This window comes from Peromyscus maniculatus, chromosome 23 (assembly GCF_049852395.1).
Source record: "Peromyscus maniculatus bairdii isolate BWxNUB_F1_BW_parent chromosome 23, HU_Pman_BW_mat_3.1, whole genome shotgun sequence".
In the NCBI taxonomy this organism is placed as follows: domain Eukaryota; kingdom Metazoa; phylum Chordata; class Mammalia; order Rodentia; family Cricetidae; genus Peromyscus; species Peromyscus maniculatus.
This window is the reverse complement of record NC_134874.1, coordinates 21,018,513-21,038,564: the sequence shown is the minus strand read 5'-3', so window position 1 is coordinate 21,038,564 and position 20,052 is coordinate 21,018,513. Positions and strand designations below refer to the sequence as shown.

The 20,052-nt window shown below is 47.5% G+C and overlaps 1 protein-coding gene across 9 annotated transcripts in view; it reads right to left on the bottom strand.

Moving 5' to 3' along the window:
* Positions 1 to 19,389, bottom strand: part of Sfswap (splicing factor SWAP) — a 78,766-nt gene extending 59,377 nt beyond the window's left edge. For 4 of the 9 annotated variants that reach the window (XM_006971370.4, XM_006971371.3, XM_016002755.3 and 1 more), the window contains exons 1-6: positions 19,021 to 19,389; positions 16,469 to 16,638; positions 15,749 to 15,880; positions 10,256 to 10,341; positions 3,056 to 3,281; positions 1,049 to 1,161 (exon numbers count right to left, since the gene is read on the bottom strand). In XM_006971370.4, the coding sequence (XP_006971432.1) occupies positions 1,049 to 1,161; positions 3,056 to 3,281; positions 10,256 to 10,341; positions 15,749 to 15,880; positions 16,469 to 16,638; positions 19,021 to 19,238 (945 nt within the window). In that variant the 5' untranslated portion in view covers positions 19,239 to 19,389. Of the gene's footprint in view, positions 1 to 1,048; positions 1,162 to 3,055; positions 3,282 to 10,255; positions 10,342 to 15,748; positions 15,881 to 16,468; positions 18,759 to 19,020 lie in introns of those variants that run through there. The other 5 variants (XM_076560200.1, XM_076560202.1, XM_076560203.1 and 2 more) reach the window with 4 other exon arrangements.
* Between the last annotated feature and the right edge of the window lie 663 nt (positions 19,390 to 20,052).

Here is a 20,052-nt window from a genome sequence, read left to right as displayed (position 1 = left end):
GGGAGGTCATGGAGGCAGAACTGCACGCATGTGTCCGAGGATCACAAGAGTCTCGTCAGAACCATACCTGAGCACAAGAGTGTGCTCACTGCCCTGAAGCTGCTTGCTCAATGCTGCCCTACTGGTTCCAGTATGGCTCCTATAATTCTGCCCCTGCGCCTCTGAAATCCACCATCCTCCATCCTTCCCCTGAGCATGCCACCTTCCATGAGCACACGCTCCCAAACACAACTTCCTTGCCAACAGCCACTGTTCTTTAGGCTGGACACACACACACACACACACACACACACACACACACACACACACACACACACACACACGTCTTGTCCACTTGGGGCCAGGTGCTCCAGCTGGCTGGCTGAGAGTACCCGAGGAACAGGCTTCTGCTCCATACAACTTCTAAGCAAAGGGCGAGGGAGCATCAAGACCAGACAGCTACTCAAAGTGTAGACATCCAAACTCCCATGAAACTTCAAACTCTGTCCTTCCTCACTGGGTCTTGATTTCTCATCAACAGCTCTTACCTCCCGTTAATCAAGAGCCACTCCTCCCAGACATCAACTACACTGTGACTGTGGAGAACCACGCTTCAACCTCATAAATTCTGTCTTCTACATCACAAACGGCAGAGGGAGAGTGTGCAAGTGATGGTCTCCTCATAAGGATGAGGGAAGGGCCAGGTGAACAGAGGTAAAAGCACATAGTTAGGACATGTCTATGAGGGGAACTAAGGCTTTTTCAAGCAGACCTTTAAAAAGCCTAGAAAGTCTAATCCTAAATTCCAATCTACACAACAAAACAGCTTCTAAGTCTTCACCAACACTATTCCTATAAAAAAAACGATCTTTTGCTTGTGTGACTTGCAATGTGGGGACATAGAAAAACAAATGATTCTTCACCACATGGAACACAGACATGCAGACACCTCAGTGATAAAACAAGACACAGCTGTGCCACAGGAAATGGTAGGCTTCGTGTTTCCAAATGTAAATGAGCAGCAATTTTGTGACAGTGTAAACACACAGCCTAGTGAGAAAATAGAGACCTTCATCAGCTCTTCCAGGCGGCTGCTCTTCTTGGAAGCAAAGAGAGACGGGTGCAGGTAACTCCCATCCTCCTCCTCATCTTCGTCTTCATTGTCAGAGGTCGTCCCCAACTCTGAAATTGAATTCAAGATGTTGGCTATCAGGCATGATGGCACACACCTGTAATCCCAGCTCTCGAGAGGCAGAGGCAGGGGGTCAGCTACAAGTCTCAGGCCAGCTTGGGCTACATAATGAGATTGTATCTCAAAACATTTTTTGTTTTGGTTTTTAGTTTAATTGTTTACATGCATTAAATTATCACCATATTCTATAAATATGCTCATTAAAATCATATTTAAAGAGTCTCCTGGGCATGGTGACAGATGCTTGCAATTAATCCCAGCACTTGGGAAGTGAAGTAGAAGGATCAGAGTTCAAGAATAGCCTGGGCTCCTTGAGACACAGTTTCAAAAACCAAACTAAACATGGGGCTAGAGAGATGGCTTAGCAGTTAAGAGCATCTGCTGTTCTTCCAGAGGACCTGACTGGGCGCTTACAACTGCCTGTAACATTAGTTCTAGTGGACTCAAAACACTGGCCTCCACAGGTACCCAAACGGATATGGCATGGACTCACAAAGACACAAGCGCATACATGTAAATAAAACAAAAAATCTCTCTCTCTTTTTCCTTTTTGTTGGTTTTCCGAGACAGAATTTCTCTGTGTAGCCCTGGCTGTCCTGGAACTCACTCTGTAGACCAACTCAGAGATCTGCCTGCCTCTGCCTCCCAAGTGTTGGGATGAAAGGTATGTGCCACCACTGCCCAGTCATATAAAAAAATAAATCTTAAGCAAACAAACAGATAAATCTTAAAGTTAAAAAAAGACAAACTCTTTTTTTTTTCAGTGAGTTTGATCCCCAGAATCCACATGGTCCAAGCAGAGAACTGACTCCTGAAAGCCATTCTCTGAACCCCACAAAGCATACCATGGCCTGAATGGGCTCATATACACAATATAAATAAGGGAACTTTAAAGGAGATAGACACAGGCTGGACATGGCCGCACATGCTTTCAATCCCAGCTCACGGGAGCTAGAGGCAGGTAGACCTGAGTTTGAGGCAGTGGGGTCTACACAGGAAGGGGAGGGGAGAGGAAGAGGAGAACAAAGAGAGGGAAATGATTACAATGAGTGTAGAAACACTTGAGAGCAGACACGGGCAGAGTCCTGCATGGCTCTTCTCGGTTAGCAGCACACAAAGCCCATGGGGAATATTCCTTATGTTGCACAGGCTGTTCAGAAGAAAGTAGGAAAGAGTGCCACCTCATCCACCTCACAGCCTCCATTTGGCATTTACTGGAGTGCTGTAATAGGTGTTTATTTTCAAAAAGGGCAAAAACCTTCTTTATTCATGAAAGCAAAACATCACCAACAGGAAAGAAATAAAAAATAACAAAAACCCCAAACCAGCAGGTAAGACTTATACAGCTGGGCGGGGCTGGAGGTGCAGCTCTGTGCCAGGGTGCTTCCCTGGAGGTGCAAGGCTGAGGGATGGGAAGACCTGGCTAGGGAGACTTGCCCCTGGGGGTCACTCAAAAAGGAGATGACTGGCTTTCTAAGAATCTGGAGTGGAGACACTGGAGAAACAGTTTCCAATAGGTGAGCCAGGACCAAGGCAGTGTCTTCAATTTGTGAATGTGTGGGAGCTAACTTCCTGCCCCATGCACTGTGATGCGAGCACATGCACGGGAGAGTGGAAGTGCCTCCTCTGCAGACATTAAGCTTCCAAACTGGGAGGAAACATTTCCAGCCTAGATGACCGCTTGGCCAGCATCGATATTAACTGTATTCGAACCCTCTGGAAAAACATGAACTAAGGATTGAGAACGGTGTGCCGGCAGGACTCATCGGCAGTTCACAGGCACCTAAGACTTCAAGCCTGACCTCAGTCACGTTCCTCTGAGAACGGTACCCTCGCACTCCCGGACCACCTCCCCACCCGAGAAGCCGGGCCAGATCTACATACTTTTCTTGTCCTCACTCTTGTTTTCTGCCAGCACCGTGTACCGTCCTTCCTTCATGGCTTTCTGGATGAATTTGTAGTAGGGGTTGAGGTAGTGATCAAATCGCAGGAAGTCGAACTGTGAGTTTCGTGCTTGCTTGGCCTTCAGCATTATCTCAAACTGCGCTCCCTGTTTGCACACGAAGTTGGCTGTGCGTTCGATGATGGCATGCATTTTGGCTGTTGGTGGCTAGGGGAAAACAGTCATGTGATCAGAGTATGTGAGTGTGTATGTGTGTTTGTGCGCATGTGAGCATAAAAGTTACATGATTTAATTAAAAGAAACAGCCTGGTTTTACCATCCCAATTTAAGAAATGAGACACTGTAAGGCCAGAAGGTGGCTCAGAAGGTGAGTATGCTTGACACCATGCCTGACAACCTGAATTCAGTTCCCGATCTATGCGGTGGAAGGAGAGAGCTAACTTCTGAGAGCTGTCCTCTGACTTGTGTGTACTGTGGCACATGTGTGCTACCAACACTCGCAAATAAACAAATGTACAATATCTTTAATGTTAGCAAAGAGATTAACATTAGAAAACTACATGGAAAAACTACTGGAAATTATCACACTAAGGATGGATGGTTAAGAATTCAAGATGCAGCCTGGTGTGGTGGTCCACACCTTTAATCGCAGCACTCGGGGAGGCAGAGGCAGGTGATCGCTTGAGTTTGAGGCTAGAGTTCCAGGACCGCCAGGACTGTTACACAGAGAAGCCCTGTCTCAATCCCCGCCGAACCCCCCACCCCCCAATTCAAGATGCTTATGTAACTTCAGGACTTCATCCTTTATAAAATGAAAGTGGTTTAATTTCTCAGGTTTGGTTTCTAATTAGTACTATCCCCTCACTTTAAAAAGGAGAAACGTCAGAACCAGTGAGTGGGCTTAGTGGGTAAAAGTGTCTGCGGCTAAGCCTGATGACCTGAGTTCACTCCCTGGAACCCACAGAGTGGAAGAACTGACTCCTGCAAGCTGTCCTCTGACCTCCACACACATGCAGTGGTGCATGGTGCCCCAACGCCCCAACAAACAAGTGAATTGTAATAAACCATTTATTGAAAAAAGAGCAATGTTTACAGTTTAAGTTGTTTGGTTCTATGTTTACACCAGGTTCCATGCTAAAGGAAATCTGAGTGGGACATGGGCCCTGATCCAGAGTTTCACCAGCTCTGGCTTAACACAAAGATTCAGTTGTAAAACAGTCCATTCTATAAACATGCCAAGGATCAAGGATCACTTCAGCATGACCCATAAAGGCAGGCATGATTTCACCACTCAGGCTCTTAGTGGACGAGGTCAACTTGTTGGCCTCAATGACTTAAAAGCAACTACTATGGTCACATAAATTTTATTTATTTTCTGTATGTGTTTGGGTGTGTTCTTATGGAGGTCAGAGGACAATTTGCAGGAGTCAGTTCTCTTCTACCACATGGATCCCAGGAATAAAACTCAGGCTCAATGGCAAATGCTTCACCTGCTGAGACAGCCCCGAAGTATCTTATGAATATACCTTAAGATCTGCTACCAGGGTAATAAAAACTCTTTCTCTTGGACAAAGCCATTTATAATGGTTAATTCTAATTGTCAACTTGACAGAATCTAGTATCATCTGAGAGATGGGCCTCTGGGCATGCCTACTAGGGATTATCTTCATTACTGGGGTGGGAAGACCTGCCCACTGTGGGCGGCACCATTCCTTGGCTGGGATCTTGGACCCTGTAAGTGGAGAGGGGGAGCTGAGCAGCAGGATGCATTCACCCCTCTCTGTCCCTGATTAGGGATGGTGATGAACTGCTTCAAACTCCTGCCACCTGGACTTGCCTGTCAGGATTGTGAGTGAAAATAAACCCTTTCTCACTTAAGTGGCTTCTGTCAGGGTACTTTATCACAGTATCAGAAACTAAGGCAGCATTCTCTGCATCTTTACTATGCAGATACTATATTCTCTTTCATTTTAGGTCATCATGGAGTGCTATTTTAAAATATGCTCAGTAAGCTAGGCATGTGGTATATGCTTCTGATTGCGACATTCAGCAGAGACAGGGTCTCTATGAATTCCACACTAGCCAAGACCATATAGTAAACCTTATCTCAAAAACAAATAAACAAACAAACAAACCTGTCACAAGAAACAAAAACCCAAAACAACAACAAAAATAGTTAATAAGGACTGGGGTAAAACTCAATGGCAGAGCACATGCTTAGCACACACGAGGCCAAGTTTGAACTCTGGCACTAAATAATCACACGAGCCCCAAACAAACAAACATCCACCCCCTCCATCTGCAAACAAACAAAAACCTCAAACTAACAAACATGTTAAGTATGCGTGTCACAAAACCTACACAGCAGAAGGAAAATGTTCTTCAGTCTCATCTACATCTAAGTCCTGTGTTGAGAGCCTGTCTCCCTGGAAACTCCGTCATCTTGGTCCTAAACTCGGACTGAGAACTGAGAAGTAGGACGGTGACAGCCACAGGTCAGGAAGCCCACAAGGATGGATTTCCAAAGAGCTCTGAGAAGTTCTGGATAGATTCACAAGTGCAACATGAAAGAGTTCGGGAGGAGGGCAGTAACTAGTGAGAGGTTTGTGAATCATACCACTGAGAAAGAAAAGAAACACTCACTTTGCCCATAGGTCCAAATAAGCACCAACAGTCACACAACAGACACACAACAAAACCCCAGAGGAGCTGGGAGGGGGTGCAGCAAAAACTGTCCCATCAATTAAGAGTGGGGAAGAGCTCCCCCAAAGCAAGCTTCAGAACCCTGTGTGTGACACAAAGGAAGAGAGACATAGGGCTTTACCTGAAGAATCACACATAGACACAAGCCCCAGTGCTAGAGCAGCCCCCTCAGGTGGAGGACAGAGATAAATGGACAACAAAGCTGCTCAACACTCAGGAGCCCCAAGCTTGAGAGCCCAGGGTTTCTCCTACTTCACAGTGCCTGGGATTTCCAAGTGAGAAACACAAACAAGCACAGAGATGCCCTGGATCAGGCCTGACACAGCATTTCCACAGGAAGTGCTACTGTCCCATAACAGACTAAAATGCTGCACACAGCATCTAATAAGCCCCCTCTCCTTCCCACTGTCCAGTGTACTCTTCCAGAAACACGTTCTAACAGGCCTGCTAAGCAGCAGAACTTCTGAGCCCCTAGGCCTGCCCAGAGGTGGGTGGCAGAACCCAGTAAAAGGCAGTGCCGGCCACAGGCAAGCCCATGGGGCCCTGAGTACCTGGCTGACATTCGCACTCAGGAATCATCATGCTAAGCGCAGACACCCATGTCTGCCATCTCTAATGTCTTGGGAGTGAGGAGAGGGTGAGAAGATGGGCTGAACAAAGGACTCTGCACAAACCCTACGTGCTACCGGGCTCCACAGGGCAACATAGCTGGCCAAAGCAGGCGGCTAGCTGATGTGTGGGACTCAGGGTGAGACAAAGGGTTATGGGTACTTGAAAAGGGACAGGTGAGTGTTGGGACACATGATGCATAAATACAAAATGGGAGGAAAAACGGGTCTTTCTGTTTTTCTTTCCTTGGAGCAAAGAGACATACCCATAAAGGTACTAGAAAAAACAAAAAACAAAAACATAAATCCAAGGGGCTTGAGTCTAGAAGCAGGCATGGACCAGGGGCTGGCAGGTATGCAGCAGGAAGCAGGCAGTGGCCCCAGGGACCTTGTGTTCACTAGGTTCGAACCCAACATCTAATGTAAACCAAGAGCTCTGAGAGCACCTGCCTCCTTACCCCACCCCCAACTCAAACTCCCAGGTCAGGATCCCCTCCTCAACTGCCACAGCAACACTCCCGCATGTAACCAACCCACCACCTGCTTAGTCACCAACCGAACTGCTGCTGCCAACACTGTCCCCTCTCTTCCCCATCAACACCACAAAGGCTGTATGATCTACACAGTACACTGCCATCAACACTCGACAGTTTAATGATTTACCCAAGAATGCCCAAAGCCACAACTGAGAAGAGTGAGATACTAACAGTGTGTGTGTGTGTGTGTGTGTGTGTGTGTGTGTGTGTGAGAGAGAGAGAGAGAGAGAGAGAGAGAGAGAGAGAGAGAGAGAGGGAGGGAGGGAGGGAGGGAGGGAGGGAGGGGGAGAGGGAGGGAGGGAGGGAATGAGGGAGGGAATGAGGGAGAGAGAGAGGGAGAGGGAGAGGGAGGGAGGGAGGGAGGGAGGGAGGGAGGGAGGGAGGGAGGGAGGGAGGGAGGGAGAGGGAGAGGGAGGGAGGGAGAGAGAGAAGCAAACCAGACACTCAGCCAAGGACTCAGGGACCTCTCAAACCTTGATACTGGAGAACTGTGGCAACAGAACAAGGCTCCCTTAACTGTCTGTGGGTTCAAGGTAACTATCAAACAGCACAGTGATGCTTACGTCGAGACTACACAGCTGTTAAATCTTACAAGAGGAACTAAGCCATCCTCATTACACGTACCTTTGTATTTTTATCCCAACAGACATTAAAAAAACAAAACTACAAAACCTTTTTGTGTCAAAAACAAAAGGCTGAGGAGAAGGCTGAGTGGATGGAGAGCTCATACAAGCATGAGGACCTGAGTTCCTAGCACTCAGGCTAAAGCTGGGCAGGGTGGCATGTGCCTGCAACAGCAGCGCTGGGGAGACAGGAGGAAGAATCCCTAGGGTTTGAGGCTATCCAATCTCACCCAGTGAAGACAGCCCACCCAGTGAGTCCTGGGTCCCAGTGAAATACCCTGTCTCAGAAAAATGGTGGATGGCTCCTGAAAAATGACACCCAAGGCTGACCTCCAGCCTCTACTTGCAAGAGTACATAACACACAAAAGACCTCACACTTGGGAGATAGAAGAAACAGATCACAAATTCAAGGTCAACTTAGGACATATAAATTGAACCTATCTCAAAAAAATGGGGTACAAAGGCTGGAGAGATGGCTCAGTGTTAAGAGCACGTATCATTCTTGAAGAGGACCCAAGTTTGAATCCCAGTATCTTTGCTGGCAGGCTCACACACTTGCCTATATTCTATTTCCAGGGGAATCTGGTATCTTCTTCTGGCCTCCCTAGGCACCTGCACACATGTGTACAATGAGCCCTCCCCCAACACACATAATGAAAAAATTAAACAGTCAAATGTGGTGGTATACACATTTTATCCCACTCAGGAGGTAGAGGCAGGCAGATTTCTGTGAGTTCCAGGACAGCCTGGTCTACACAGTAAGTTCCAGGACAGCTAGGGCTATGTTCTCAAAAAACCAAAACCACACACACACAAAAAAACAAACAAACAAACAAAACCCCAAACAAACAAAACCCCAAACAAACAAACAAACAAAAAACCAAATTGGGGAAGTGGGGCATGGGATCCATAGTTAATCTTAATTCAAGTATTTAGTATAAAATAAAGTAATGCAGCAAATGGTTTTTAAGACTCAATTTCAATGGGCCTCTGATGCAGAATAGTCTGCTTTGGAATGTACAGAAACTGTATATATCAAAACAAGAATATGGGGCTGGAGAGATGGCTCATCCAGTAAGAGCTCTTGCTGCTCTCCCAGGGACCTGTTCCTAGCACCCGCCCACACTGAGCAACTCCCAACTGCCAACTGTCCAGACGATCTCACAGCTTCTTTTGGCCTTTATTGGCATCTTCATTCATGTGCACAAACCCCCACACAAATATGCATAATTTAAAATGAATCTTCAAAAAATAAGAATATGTATTAATGTAATACTTAGGACATTAGCTCTTCAGGTAAATATATTCATCTCTAACTGTAGCAAAGCAATCAAAAGATAGAAATAGGGACGCAAGCATAATTGTAATCACACAGAAATTTCTACCCAGATTTGTAAAAGATGTCAAAGGAGGAGCCAGGCCCCACATTCCCTCATGTGGTGCAGGAGAGGAAAGAACCTCAAGTCCATGCTGAACTGAGTGTGGCCAAGTGGGGAGAGGGTGTCAGAGGTGCTGTCACTGGAGGTGGGTTATGGTGTCTACATGCCAGGCACAAAACCTGGAACCGTAATACCTCTGACAATTGCCACTGAGTGAAAATAATGTCAAAGAAAGCAAGTGTTCCTGAGCATAAACCCTTGGGAACTCTTTCCAAACATGCAAGAGAAGCTGGGCTGGAGGCACATGCCTGATACCCCAGCACTTGGTGGGGTGGAGGTAGAAAGAATTGGAAGTTCAAGGCCAATCTCAGCTAATATGAGTTACATGAGACTTTGTCTCAAAACTAATTTTAAAAGGGCCTGACAAGATGGCTTATTGGACAAAACACCAAACTAGCACCTCAAGAGACAGACAGGTGTATTCACAAAGCTCTACCTCTGTTTTCCTCATCCATGGAAGGTTGGCCTGGACACATCACATGGACCCAAGAATGGCCAGTGAATGTCAGGCAAAGAGCAAGTCCTCCACAGTTCATGCTAGAAAAAGCCAGAACCAGGCACTGCTGAACGCAAGACTGCCTTGCACACAACTGTTTTCACATCTGTATGCGGACAGCAACATGTCAGCACAGCCCTGACTTGGCTGATGAAGAGAGATCTCCGCAGAACTCCACACAGACAACACAACTCACTGGTGCACTGAGCCTTCATGATGCTCTACTTCACTCTTTCCATCCCTTGTCTTTTCTTTTCTTGTTTTAAAGTCTATGTTCTTTAAATGTACATATGTGTATATGTATGAGGTTATGTGTACCACATGTGTGTAGGAGCTTGCAGAGGGCAGAGGGTATTCGATCCCCTGGAACTGAGTACAGGTGCTTGTGAGCCACCTGACACATTTGCTGGGAACTGAACCAGGGTCCTCTGCAAGGAAAGAAAGTAATCTACTACTGAGCCATCCATCTCTCCAGCCACCCCCTTTCCCCTTCTGTTTTCTGAGATAGGGTCCCTGTTTGGAGCGCTCAGACTGCTTTGGAACTTGAGATGCTGCTGCCTTAGTCTCCCAAACCCCAGGACAGTTGTGCACCACCACAACCGGCAGGCACCCATGTTTCTTCAGAGGTAAGTGGGCTGTGCTCTTTCTCCTACAACGCACAAATGATCTTGCAGCACAAAGCACCTAAACAGCGGCTGCGCTTTGCTGTGCTCTCACGCACCACCAAGAACAGCAACAGACCACAGTGCGAAGGCTTGTGAAGAAGCACACATACCAGCTCCACGTCAGACGGGACACTTAATCCTAAGGGGGCAATGAAAGGCTCTTCGTTTTCTTCCAAGTTCTCAGCCTCCCTTTTTTCTGTGAAAACAAAAAGGGCGATGAAGGACTGCAGCACGGTGACGCCCCGCCAGCAGGCAACGCTACAGCGCGGTCTTCCCGCCTCTGCACCTTTGCACCACCACTCCCACAAGCCCTTCCAGTTCCCGCTCTTCCCCATTACACTCGAGTACCCCCTTTCACGGATTCCAAAGAGGTGCTGCTGCTGGTGCTACAGCAACAGGAGCCTGTTTTGGGGTAACTGGCAATCTGAAATCCAGTCTGGGTACTTGTGAACCCTGGGATTCTGGGCATAGGCTTCTCTCACATCTTTTTCCATGTCTGCCTCAGTGCATTACAGCTCACTTCCCTGGTGTAAGGGAGCTAACTCACAGGCCACCTTCCCCAGAGAGAAAGCTTAAGGCTTAGCAGACCCTTAATAAATGTTCTTTTGTTTTGTTTTTTTACTTTTGGGGGGAGCTCTACATGTACACATGTATGGTGTGTGTGTGTGTGTGTGTGTGTGTGTGTGTGTGTGTGTGTGTGAATGTGGGCATGGGCTTGACAGCTTGCATATGTGGACACTGAAGGCTAATCTTGGGTATCAGTTCTTCCTTCAATCATTAGATAAGGGTTCTTGGTTGTTTTTGCAGTGTTCAAGCTAGCTGGCCTACAAACTTCCAGAGATTCTCATTCTACTCCACCTCCCATAGAAGTGCTGGGATTACAGATACTTGCTATTGCTTCCCAGCTTTCACATGGGTTCTCAGATGTGCAACTAATGCTTTTACCCACCAGCCCACTTCTGCTTTTACCCACCAGCCCACTTCTTTAGCTCCCTGATCAATGTTCTTAAAATCTTATTCCCCTCCTGACATTCTATAGACTTAGTATCTTAGTCTGTCCCGTGCCGAGTGGGCAATTTCTTGCCATGCTGGGTGGGAATGGGGCCCAGGGCTTTCTCTACCACTGAGCTACATCTACCCTTCCCAGACCCTTTTGTACAGATGCATTAACTGGCTTCAAAAGCATCCTCCAACTGTTTCTGTGATCCCAGATAGTAACACAAGATAATCAATGTCTGGAAAAATTAGTTATGATCACCAAGTTGTAAAACAACCAAGCTGGCCGGGCGGTGGTGGCGCACGCCTTTAATCCCAGCACTCGGGAGGCAGAGCCAGGCGGATCTCTGTGAGTTCGAGGCCAGCCTGGGCTACCAAGTGAGCTCCAGGAAAGGCGCAAAGCTACACAGAGAAACCCTGTCTCGAAAAACCAAAAAAAAAAAAAAAACAACCAAGCTGTCTCCACATAGCAAACCACCCTGTTTAAAAATGTAATCAGATGCATTTTTTTTCCATTTCTATTTTTTAATTGTGGTCCATTTAACATTTGTCTGCTATATACTGGACAAGGTCCCACACACTACATCTTTTCTGAATTCTAACATATCAAACACACCTCAATAGCCAACCGAACTGTTACCAATTTATTCATTTTATAATTACATTGTTTTGTGTGTGAGTGCACATCCGAGCATGCTATTGCATGTGCATGGAGGTTAGAGGACAACCTGTGGGAGTCAGTTCTTCCACATGGGGTCTGGGGCTTGAGCTCAGATTGCCAGCCTTGGTGGCAAGCACTTATATTAGTTGAGCCATCTTGTCAGCCCCATGATTACCAATTAGAAAGTACACAGCAAGGGGCAGTAAGGTAGCTCAGCAGGTTAAAGCACATAGTGAAATGTACAGAAACCAGCACAAAACTTCAGAAAGCAACACTTTAAGGAATTTCAGCATCTACACGACTTTTAGTCCAGAAAAGAAGAAATGAAAGAAACAAACATCACATCTTCATTGTGTGTAGTGGCACAAACCTGTAATCCTAGTACAGGAAGAAAACGCAGGTGGGTCACAAGTTTAAGGCCAACTAGAGCTACCTAGACAGCAAGTTCCAGCCAAGCCTGAGCTGCATGGTGAGAGACCCCACTGCACTCAGTGCAGCCCCTTGGACATCAGCAAGCTCCAGCTCTAAACCCGGCTCCTCAGCAGAACAAACACTCAAGTGTTTTCTTCCAGTGAGATCCAAGCTGACGATGCACTCTTGCCAGGCAGATGTTGACCACTGCCCCACTGTTCTTCCTTGTTGTCCACTAAGAACAGGGGTGAGCAGGAGAGCAGACACATCCTGCTACCTAGACTTCCTGAAGCACCAACCCTGCTGCTGTGCTCACCTCCAGGAGTCACTCAAGAGTGGGACTGGAAGGATCAGAAACACTGGTGTGTAGAGCTTTCCTACGGCAAATACCAAGGAGCAACTTAGCTTCTCAAGATCTCCTTGGAATGAGTCCAAGGGCTTGAGGGAAAACACCATTTTACTCTATCACCCAAAAATGAAACAAGTGATTTGGAGTAGCCTCTTCTTTGTGTGGTAAGGTGTCCATAAACACAGACATTCTAAATAAAGGAGCTTTTGGAGCAGATGGCTAAATAGATTCTACTCTTTTATAGGCCTTTATTTACAGAAAAACTACACTGAAAATATGAAATAAAAACCAATCATTAGCTGGTGGTGGTGGCACACGCCTTTAATCCCAGAACTTGGGAAACAGAGGCAGGTGGATCTCTGTGAGTTAGAGGCCAGCCTGGTCTACAGAGCGAGATCCAGGACAGCTAAGGCTACACAGAGAAACCCTGTATTGAAACAAACAAACAAACCGCACAAAACCAAACAATGACAAAAAAATGACCAATCATTGTGGTACAAAACCAGAGTCACCCCCAATGTTAAACACAGTATAATGGTGAAAAGCTGTGACAGTTGAAGATGAAGAACCCAGGCTGCCCAGTGTGCTGTGGAAGGGGGTGAGGAGTCAGATGCAGAAACAGGCATCTGTGCTCTCAGATGCCTGTGCTAGAAGGCTGAAAGCGCTCAGCAATAAGAAGAAGACTTAATCTGGAAAGTCAAAAAATGTTCAGACATGTTTCTGGCTCAGAAAACCAAGCATCTTAATATGTGACCCTGAATTCTGCCATCAGTGGTATAGGTCCCAAACAGAATCCTACTAACTTTATAGTAGTTTACCAATTAGCACAAGCTAAAACAAATGTCAGGTTGTAAGTTTCAGATGAGCCCTGTTTCTATTACTTAAAAAAAAAAAAAAAATCAGTTAGGCCTGGTGGTAAAAGCCTGTACTCCCAGCTAGTAGGGAGACTGAGGCAGGGGGATCAAGAGTTCAAGGTCATTCTGGATTACAGTACAAGTTCAAGTTCAGGGTCAGCCTGGGCAACTTAGTGAGACCATCTCAAAATGGGAAGGGTGGAGGGTAAAAAGAGCTGGGGATGTAGCTCACTAGTTCAGTGCCTGCTCAGTTCAATTCCCCACAACTAAAAGAAAATTGTTAAGTTCTAGGAAGATGATTTTATGAAGAAAAGAACATCATGAAATACCAAGGAGAAGGCAGGGTGAGAGGAAGCCCATGAAGCCACACTGGAATTCTTCACTCTGCTCAGTACTAAGCTGCAACAGACCCAAGCCCAGACCAGTGGATCAGCAAACAGTGCAGAGGGGTCAGATGCGGCCAGAGGCTCTGCCCCTGCCACTCCAACTCTGCTGAAGCACAAGCATTCGACAGATGAGGCAGGAGCATGGCTGTGTTCTCATGAAACTGCCTTTACAAACACCTGGCACCTGGCCTGTGGGCCTGGCTAAGATGTTAGGAATCCAGTGCTGCTTTCTAAACACAGTTGCTGTGCTCTTGAGAAAAATACACAGCCTCTCTGTATTTCAAAATTCTTCAGTTAACACCAAGAATCAAAGTTGAGCAGAAATAATGTGGGCCAGACAAGTCAATGGGTTTGTAGTTGAGACCTGTAAGGTTTCCAGCACATCACAACCTCTGAGGGAGGTTAGGTTCCAAAGCCAATGTAGGAGCCAGCACTTGGGAGGCAAAAGCACTCAAACCAACTTTCAGGCCAGCCTGGTCTACACAGTGAGATGCAGACCAGGTCAGCCAGGAACACACAGTGAGACCCTGCCTGAAGAAAAAAAAAGTGGGACACACACACTCTCGAGGACAGACAGCACAGTATGCAGGTGGTTCCTTAATTGCCTTTCCCAACATGGTCCCAGCTACACTTGCAAAGTCTCAGCAAGTCCACATAGCAGCTGTGCAGGTAATGTTTTGCCCCTAAGGATCAGGAAGGGAAGCCTGTAGGCACGTCTGTTTGCCTGCTCTTCTGCTCTACCACCCAGTGGATGGGTGGGGTGGGATGGGGTAGAGCTAGTGCAGCTGCAGGACAAGGGTGGACAGCACCTTGTTGGAACAGTCAGCTGTGATCTCACGTCACGTTCACCAACAGATTTAGCTCTGACATTAAGTCTCTGCAGGATGTGATCCAGTTTCCTATTTTAAATATCTGAACGGCTTTCCAACGTTAACAGTTTTCCTCTTCTTCAAACAGAACGTCCTGACTGTCAGTGAGCTATCTTTAATGTCTGAAGTTCACATCACTGTTACTGACAAAAGCTAATTAGTATGTCCTATGTGACAATGGTGCTCTCAGGGCTCACAGAAGTGACCAAGGACTCTGCTTACACTTCAAGTGCTTACAGTTTTTGATAAAACTGTTTTTTATGTTCAAAGGTGACACAGTTGCCTAGGGAGGGCACTAGCTTCCAACTTGAATGTTATATTAACAGTCTGGCCTTTCTGTTTAGTGTAACAAGCCCCTCGGGTGTCTTTCCACTGGACACTTCTGTGCTATGCAGAGGTTCATAGGAAAGAGATGGACACTAATGATTGCTAGGCAAAACTGACGTTTCAGTACCCCAGAATGGATACTGAAGCCATGAAAGTGTGGTGGTTTGAATAAGAATGGCCCCCACAGACTCATATACTTGAATGCTTAGCCACCAGGAACTGGCGCTATTTGAGAGGTTTAAAAGGATCAGGTGGTGTGACTTACTGGAGGAAGTGTGTCACTAGGAGTGGGCTTTGAGGTCTCAAAAGCCCATGCCAAGCCCAGAGTCTCTCACTTTCTGCCTATGGATCAGAATGCAGTTCTCAGCTACTGCTCCAGGGCCCGCCTGCATGCTCTCTGCCCTAATGAGCATGGACTAAGCCTCTGAAACTGTTAGCAAGCCCCCAATTAAATGCTTTCTTTCGTAGAGTTTCCTTTGGTCATGGTGTCTCTTCACAGCAATAGAACAATGACTGACACAGGAAGAGTGTGTGTTCCTTGCAGAAGCATGGACCCCAGGATGAAGAACTCAGTGAGACCCACCCTAAGAGGAACTAATGCAGGCAGCTAGTCAAAGTCACCACTGTCTTTCCACTGCCACTCACAATCCATCTGCTAGGTTCCAGCTCTGTTCCAGCAGGAGGCACCTCATTAGTGCCCCTGCAGTACTGTGGTCAGTGCCCACAAGGACAGGCTTCCCTTCCCCTCACCTCTCTGTTTCGAAGGTTCCTCCTCTTCCGTGGGCTCCGATGGGTCATAATAGTCACTGCCGTAGGTGAAGCCTACGGCACTGTAGTTCCCATCCTCAGCCAGCGCTTCGCTCAATCTTTTGTATTCTTCCTCTTGAATAAAAACGAGACTTTTATTAACAAAAATGGACGTTTACTGAGCAAAACTTCAGACACTTCTAGAGTGCAGCTATCAGTAAAGCATACAAGACACTTTTTTCAATCTCTTTTTGAGGAGAAAATTTTTCTGCAAATGCACACTTGGTATCTATTATTATGTACTTTTGCCAGTACGTGTTTACCCACAGACAGCAGAATACACGTCTTTTATGGAAAATTTCTTCCTGCTGAGGAAATTTTGGGATTAAGAACTGTATTAAAAATAATTAAGGCAAAGACAAGAACATCGATTTTAATTCATACGATACTGTTAAAGAAGAACAGTTAAAAGAGTTTTGTTTTTTGTTTTTGTTTTTTTCAAATCCCAGTCTGCCCTCAAAAGCTGGGAAAATTCTCTGTGGTTCTACATATAAACTATCCTGAGGTCCTCTCAGAACGCAAAGACTCCTGTTTTTCCAATCCACTGGGTACTGTCAAGATAATATCAGAAAGAGTGAGTATAAAAAAATGAATGGGAGTAACTTTTTAAATACTTAAAATTTTAAAAGGGTGTGGCTGAAGTAAGTCTTTCTTGAGCAGTACCTTGCCTTGCCTCCTCCTCAAGCAAGTCCGTATGCAAGGCTAAATACCTCTCTTCATCACACAGCGCCTCTACCCGTGCCTCCTCTTCAGACAGCTGGTAGTCTCGGTTCCATGTGGCGTACTCAGCATCGTACGCAGAGAGGTCATGCAGGTGACCACGCCCGTCGTATCTGTAATGTGAACACACTGGTCAATGGATGGAAGTCTACACCCATGCTGGTTGGTGTGACACTCTATGCACATACTTACCAATTAAAATAATGAAATAAAAATATTAAATCAAATGCAAAGCTTCAGATTTATATTTAACGTGACTAGTCATATCTCACCTACTTTTAAGCTGAAGTAATTGTAACAAAGTCTAAGCTCCTCTCTACAAGTACAACAGAACTTAGAGCTAAAGGCAGACAATGCTTTAGGGCAGAAAACGAATCCCCCTTGCTAGCAGTTCTTACCATGTATGCTTTGGTCAACCATTCAATGCCACTTGCAAAAAAGTATCTGTTCTCAGCAGTTAAATATTACAGCTTACATTCACACAGACCGAGTCCATAAATACCTATCCGACAGAACCAAACGGGCGAAATTTCCTCGCTTCTTCCTGCTAGTCCCGAACTCTCAGGAGAGATCTTCACCAAAGAAACTTGCGTCCATTGGAGGTAAAATCTTGGCTAGGCTCGCCCCTAGCCACTTGGCTGAGGAAAGAAGTGCTGGGTTATGTGGTAGAGAGACACACATACAAAGGAACAGTGACATATACATGCAGTTTAAGGAGGTTCACTGCAAACACGGCCAAACCACCAAAAGGCGCAGCGTCAGGATGTCCCTTAACCTTTCAATCCCAGAACCAAGCCACAGCATTGAAGACCCATGGGTACTTTACCAAATAAAGACTAAGAAGAGTGCTTTCTGCTAGGTTTGAACATAAGAGTCCATGGAGATGCTGTCAATGTACAACTGCCAGACAATACATGAGTTAGCGGAGTTTCAAGACTCAAATTTAGGTTGCAAAAGTGAATGTGGAGTGACAAACCAAAGTTTGCATCATTTATTAACGGTGACTTTCGTAATGGAGACCAAATTGAGGACGGAAAAAGTGCACCACAGGAAAAGGCCAAAAATTCCTGGGAACCCCGATGGTTACATTTTATTAATTTTCAAAACTTGTTTTACTTTGATGTAAACCTCCTTAACTTACAGATGTATTATTTTCAAATATTACACATATACATGTGTGGTGTTTGCTCCCCACCAGTTTTGGGAGGTCTAACTCAAATCATGCACAGAATGATATGGAAACTGCATATGGAGCAGAGGCTTCAGCGTTTGCCCAACTTTGACACAAGGAGTGCCCGGGAAGCAAGCCTGACAGGTCAGGCCACTTCACTCGCTAGCAACCGAGGTTCACAGGCATAGCACATTCCAGCAGAGTGGACCATCAGATCCAGAGCCCAGCTGATCTGCAACACTCCCTTCATGAGTCCTTTTTTCCTACATCTGTCTCCAAACACAGAGGTAAAGGAATGGAAGGGCCTACTGGTCATTAATGTGTCCGCTCTGGCCAGCTCAGAGGTCATCCCTACAGTCATGCATGTTCCAAGTCCTTGCAGAATCCAGTTTTTACTTGTCTCAAACGATGGGTTTCCTTCACTTGGAGAAAACCACTCCACAGCTTAATGGTTGGTCACAGTTAGCCTTTCAGTCCTGGCCCCGGAAGCAATATTGCCCAATGGAAGGACAAATACCCAAACCCAGGATGGTAGGGAAGGAAAAGGGGACCGAAAAGAAAATGAGAAGAGAGGTGGGGAGCAAACCACCCACATCATGTAATGCCATCCTTTTCAAATCAAACACCGTTAGAAATCCACAGTCCCCGCCCCTTGACCCTCAACTCAGGGCACCCTCAAGTGGGTGTGATTTGAAAAGAAACAACACGAAGGTAACCCAGCTCCACCCTTCAGCTTGAGGAAAACAGTGAAACCAGCTCTAAGAACGCTACCCCCCTAAGAGCAAGGTCCGCACGGGGTCGACCGGCCTCCAACAGACGGCAACTTCACCAACCACCGTGGTAGGTCAAATGGTCGGACGCCCAAAGTCAAGCCGGCCAGAGACGGTTCAGGCTAACTCACGGGGTCCAAAAGAAGCTTCTACCCACGGCCTCGGCGTGCGGCGTTTCGGAGGAACAAAAGCGCACTCCCGGGCTCCCTCCCGCGGGACAGCGAGCGGAGGGACAGCGGCACCCGCCCCACGGCGCGGGCGGGAGGCCCGGGCAGCTTCCACCGCGCTGAGTCGCTAGCGGCAGCCCGGGGCTCGAGGGGCTGCGGGAGCAGAGTCGATCCCTCCGGCGACGGCGCGGCGCCAGCTCCGGCCGGAGCCTTAGGACCGGTTTCACCGTCCCCTCCCCCCGGACGCCGGGGAACGTGGGGCAGGGAGGCCCCCCGGGTCCCCGGGCTCCGCAAAACCCCCTTTTCGGTCCTGGCCATCAAGTCAACATCAGGCGAAATCAAGCGGGCGAGGGAGGGGAGGGTCGACGGGTGGGGGGAGGAACCGACCTGTCGATGAGGATCTTGGGGTCCCCCATCCAGGGGATGAGGTGCTGTCCCTGCTCCTGGGCCAAAGCCCGCTCATCGTCGCGGAACAACTTGCAGGCATAGCCGAAAACCAGAAGCTCCACCCGGTTGCTGCCAGTGCCGGCGCCGCCGGGCCCGGCCTCCTCCTTCGCTCCTCCTTTCCTCTCTGGCTTGGCGCGGCCCCCGCCGGCACCGTACATGACAGCGTCCCCGACGTCCGGGCCGGTCTGCTGCTGTGCCGCACAACGTCCCAGAAGCCTCGCCTGGCCTAGCCCCTCAGTCAAAGGCGCCGCATCCCCGTCGCAACTTCAACACAGCCGCCATAGCGGGCCACAAAATGGAGGAGACGCAACTTCCGGCAGGAGGGCCGCGCTTCCGGTGGCAACCGCGGTAGATTCGCCACGGCTACGGGCCACCTGAACCTCTAACAAAAAGGCAGGCCTTAGTTTCCGTTGTCCAAATGTATATTGCGTTGGAAATTTGTGTTTTTACAAAACGTTTTCTTTCTTGTTTTTTGTTTGGTGGCCACCTAGGTTGTGGGGAAAGTGCGGTTTGTGGCCGCGCGCCGACTTCCGCTGCGGCTGGAGAGGCTGTGAGGTGTGGGGGCTAAGTGGAAGCTTGTCGGGATCGCGTCCCCGCTGTCTTAGTGGAGGCCAGCGGGGTTTTGCTCACTTCCGACACCCCGTTCTTTAGATCACTAGGAAGCCTAGGTCCTGGCCGTCTGACTCAGAAGGTTTCTAAGACTTGTGAGCCGTAAATGTTCGAGGTGGCGTGTTTTCAGAGCTTGGGGGCTGCAGTGGGTGAAGGGAACCCCAGCTCGGAGACAGGGCGGCTGGTCGTTTCCTTCTGGGAAGCAGAGTTGGTTCGTTTGTTTGGTTTTTGGTTTTCGTTTTTCGAGACAGGGTTTCTCTGTGTAGTTTTGGAGCCTGTCCTGGAGCTCACTTGGTAAACCAGGCTGGCCTTGAACTCACAGAGATCCGCCTGGCTCTGCCTCCCGAGTGCTGGGATTAAAGG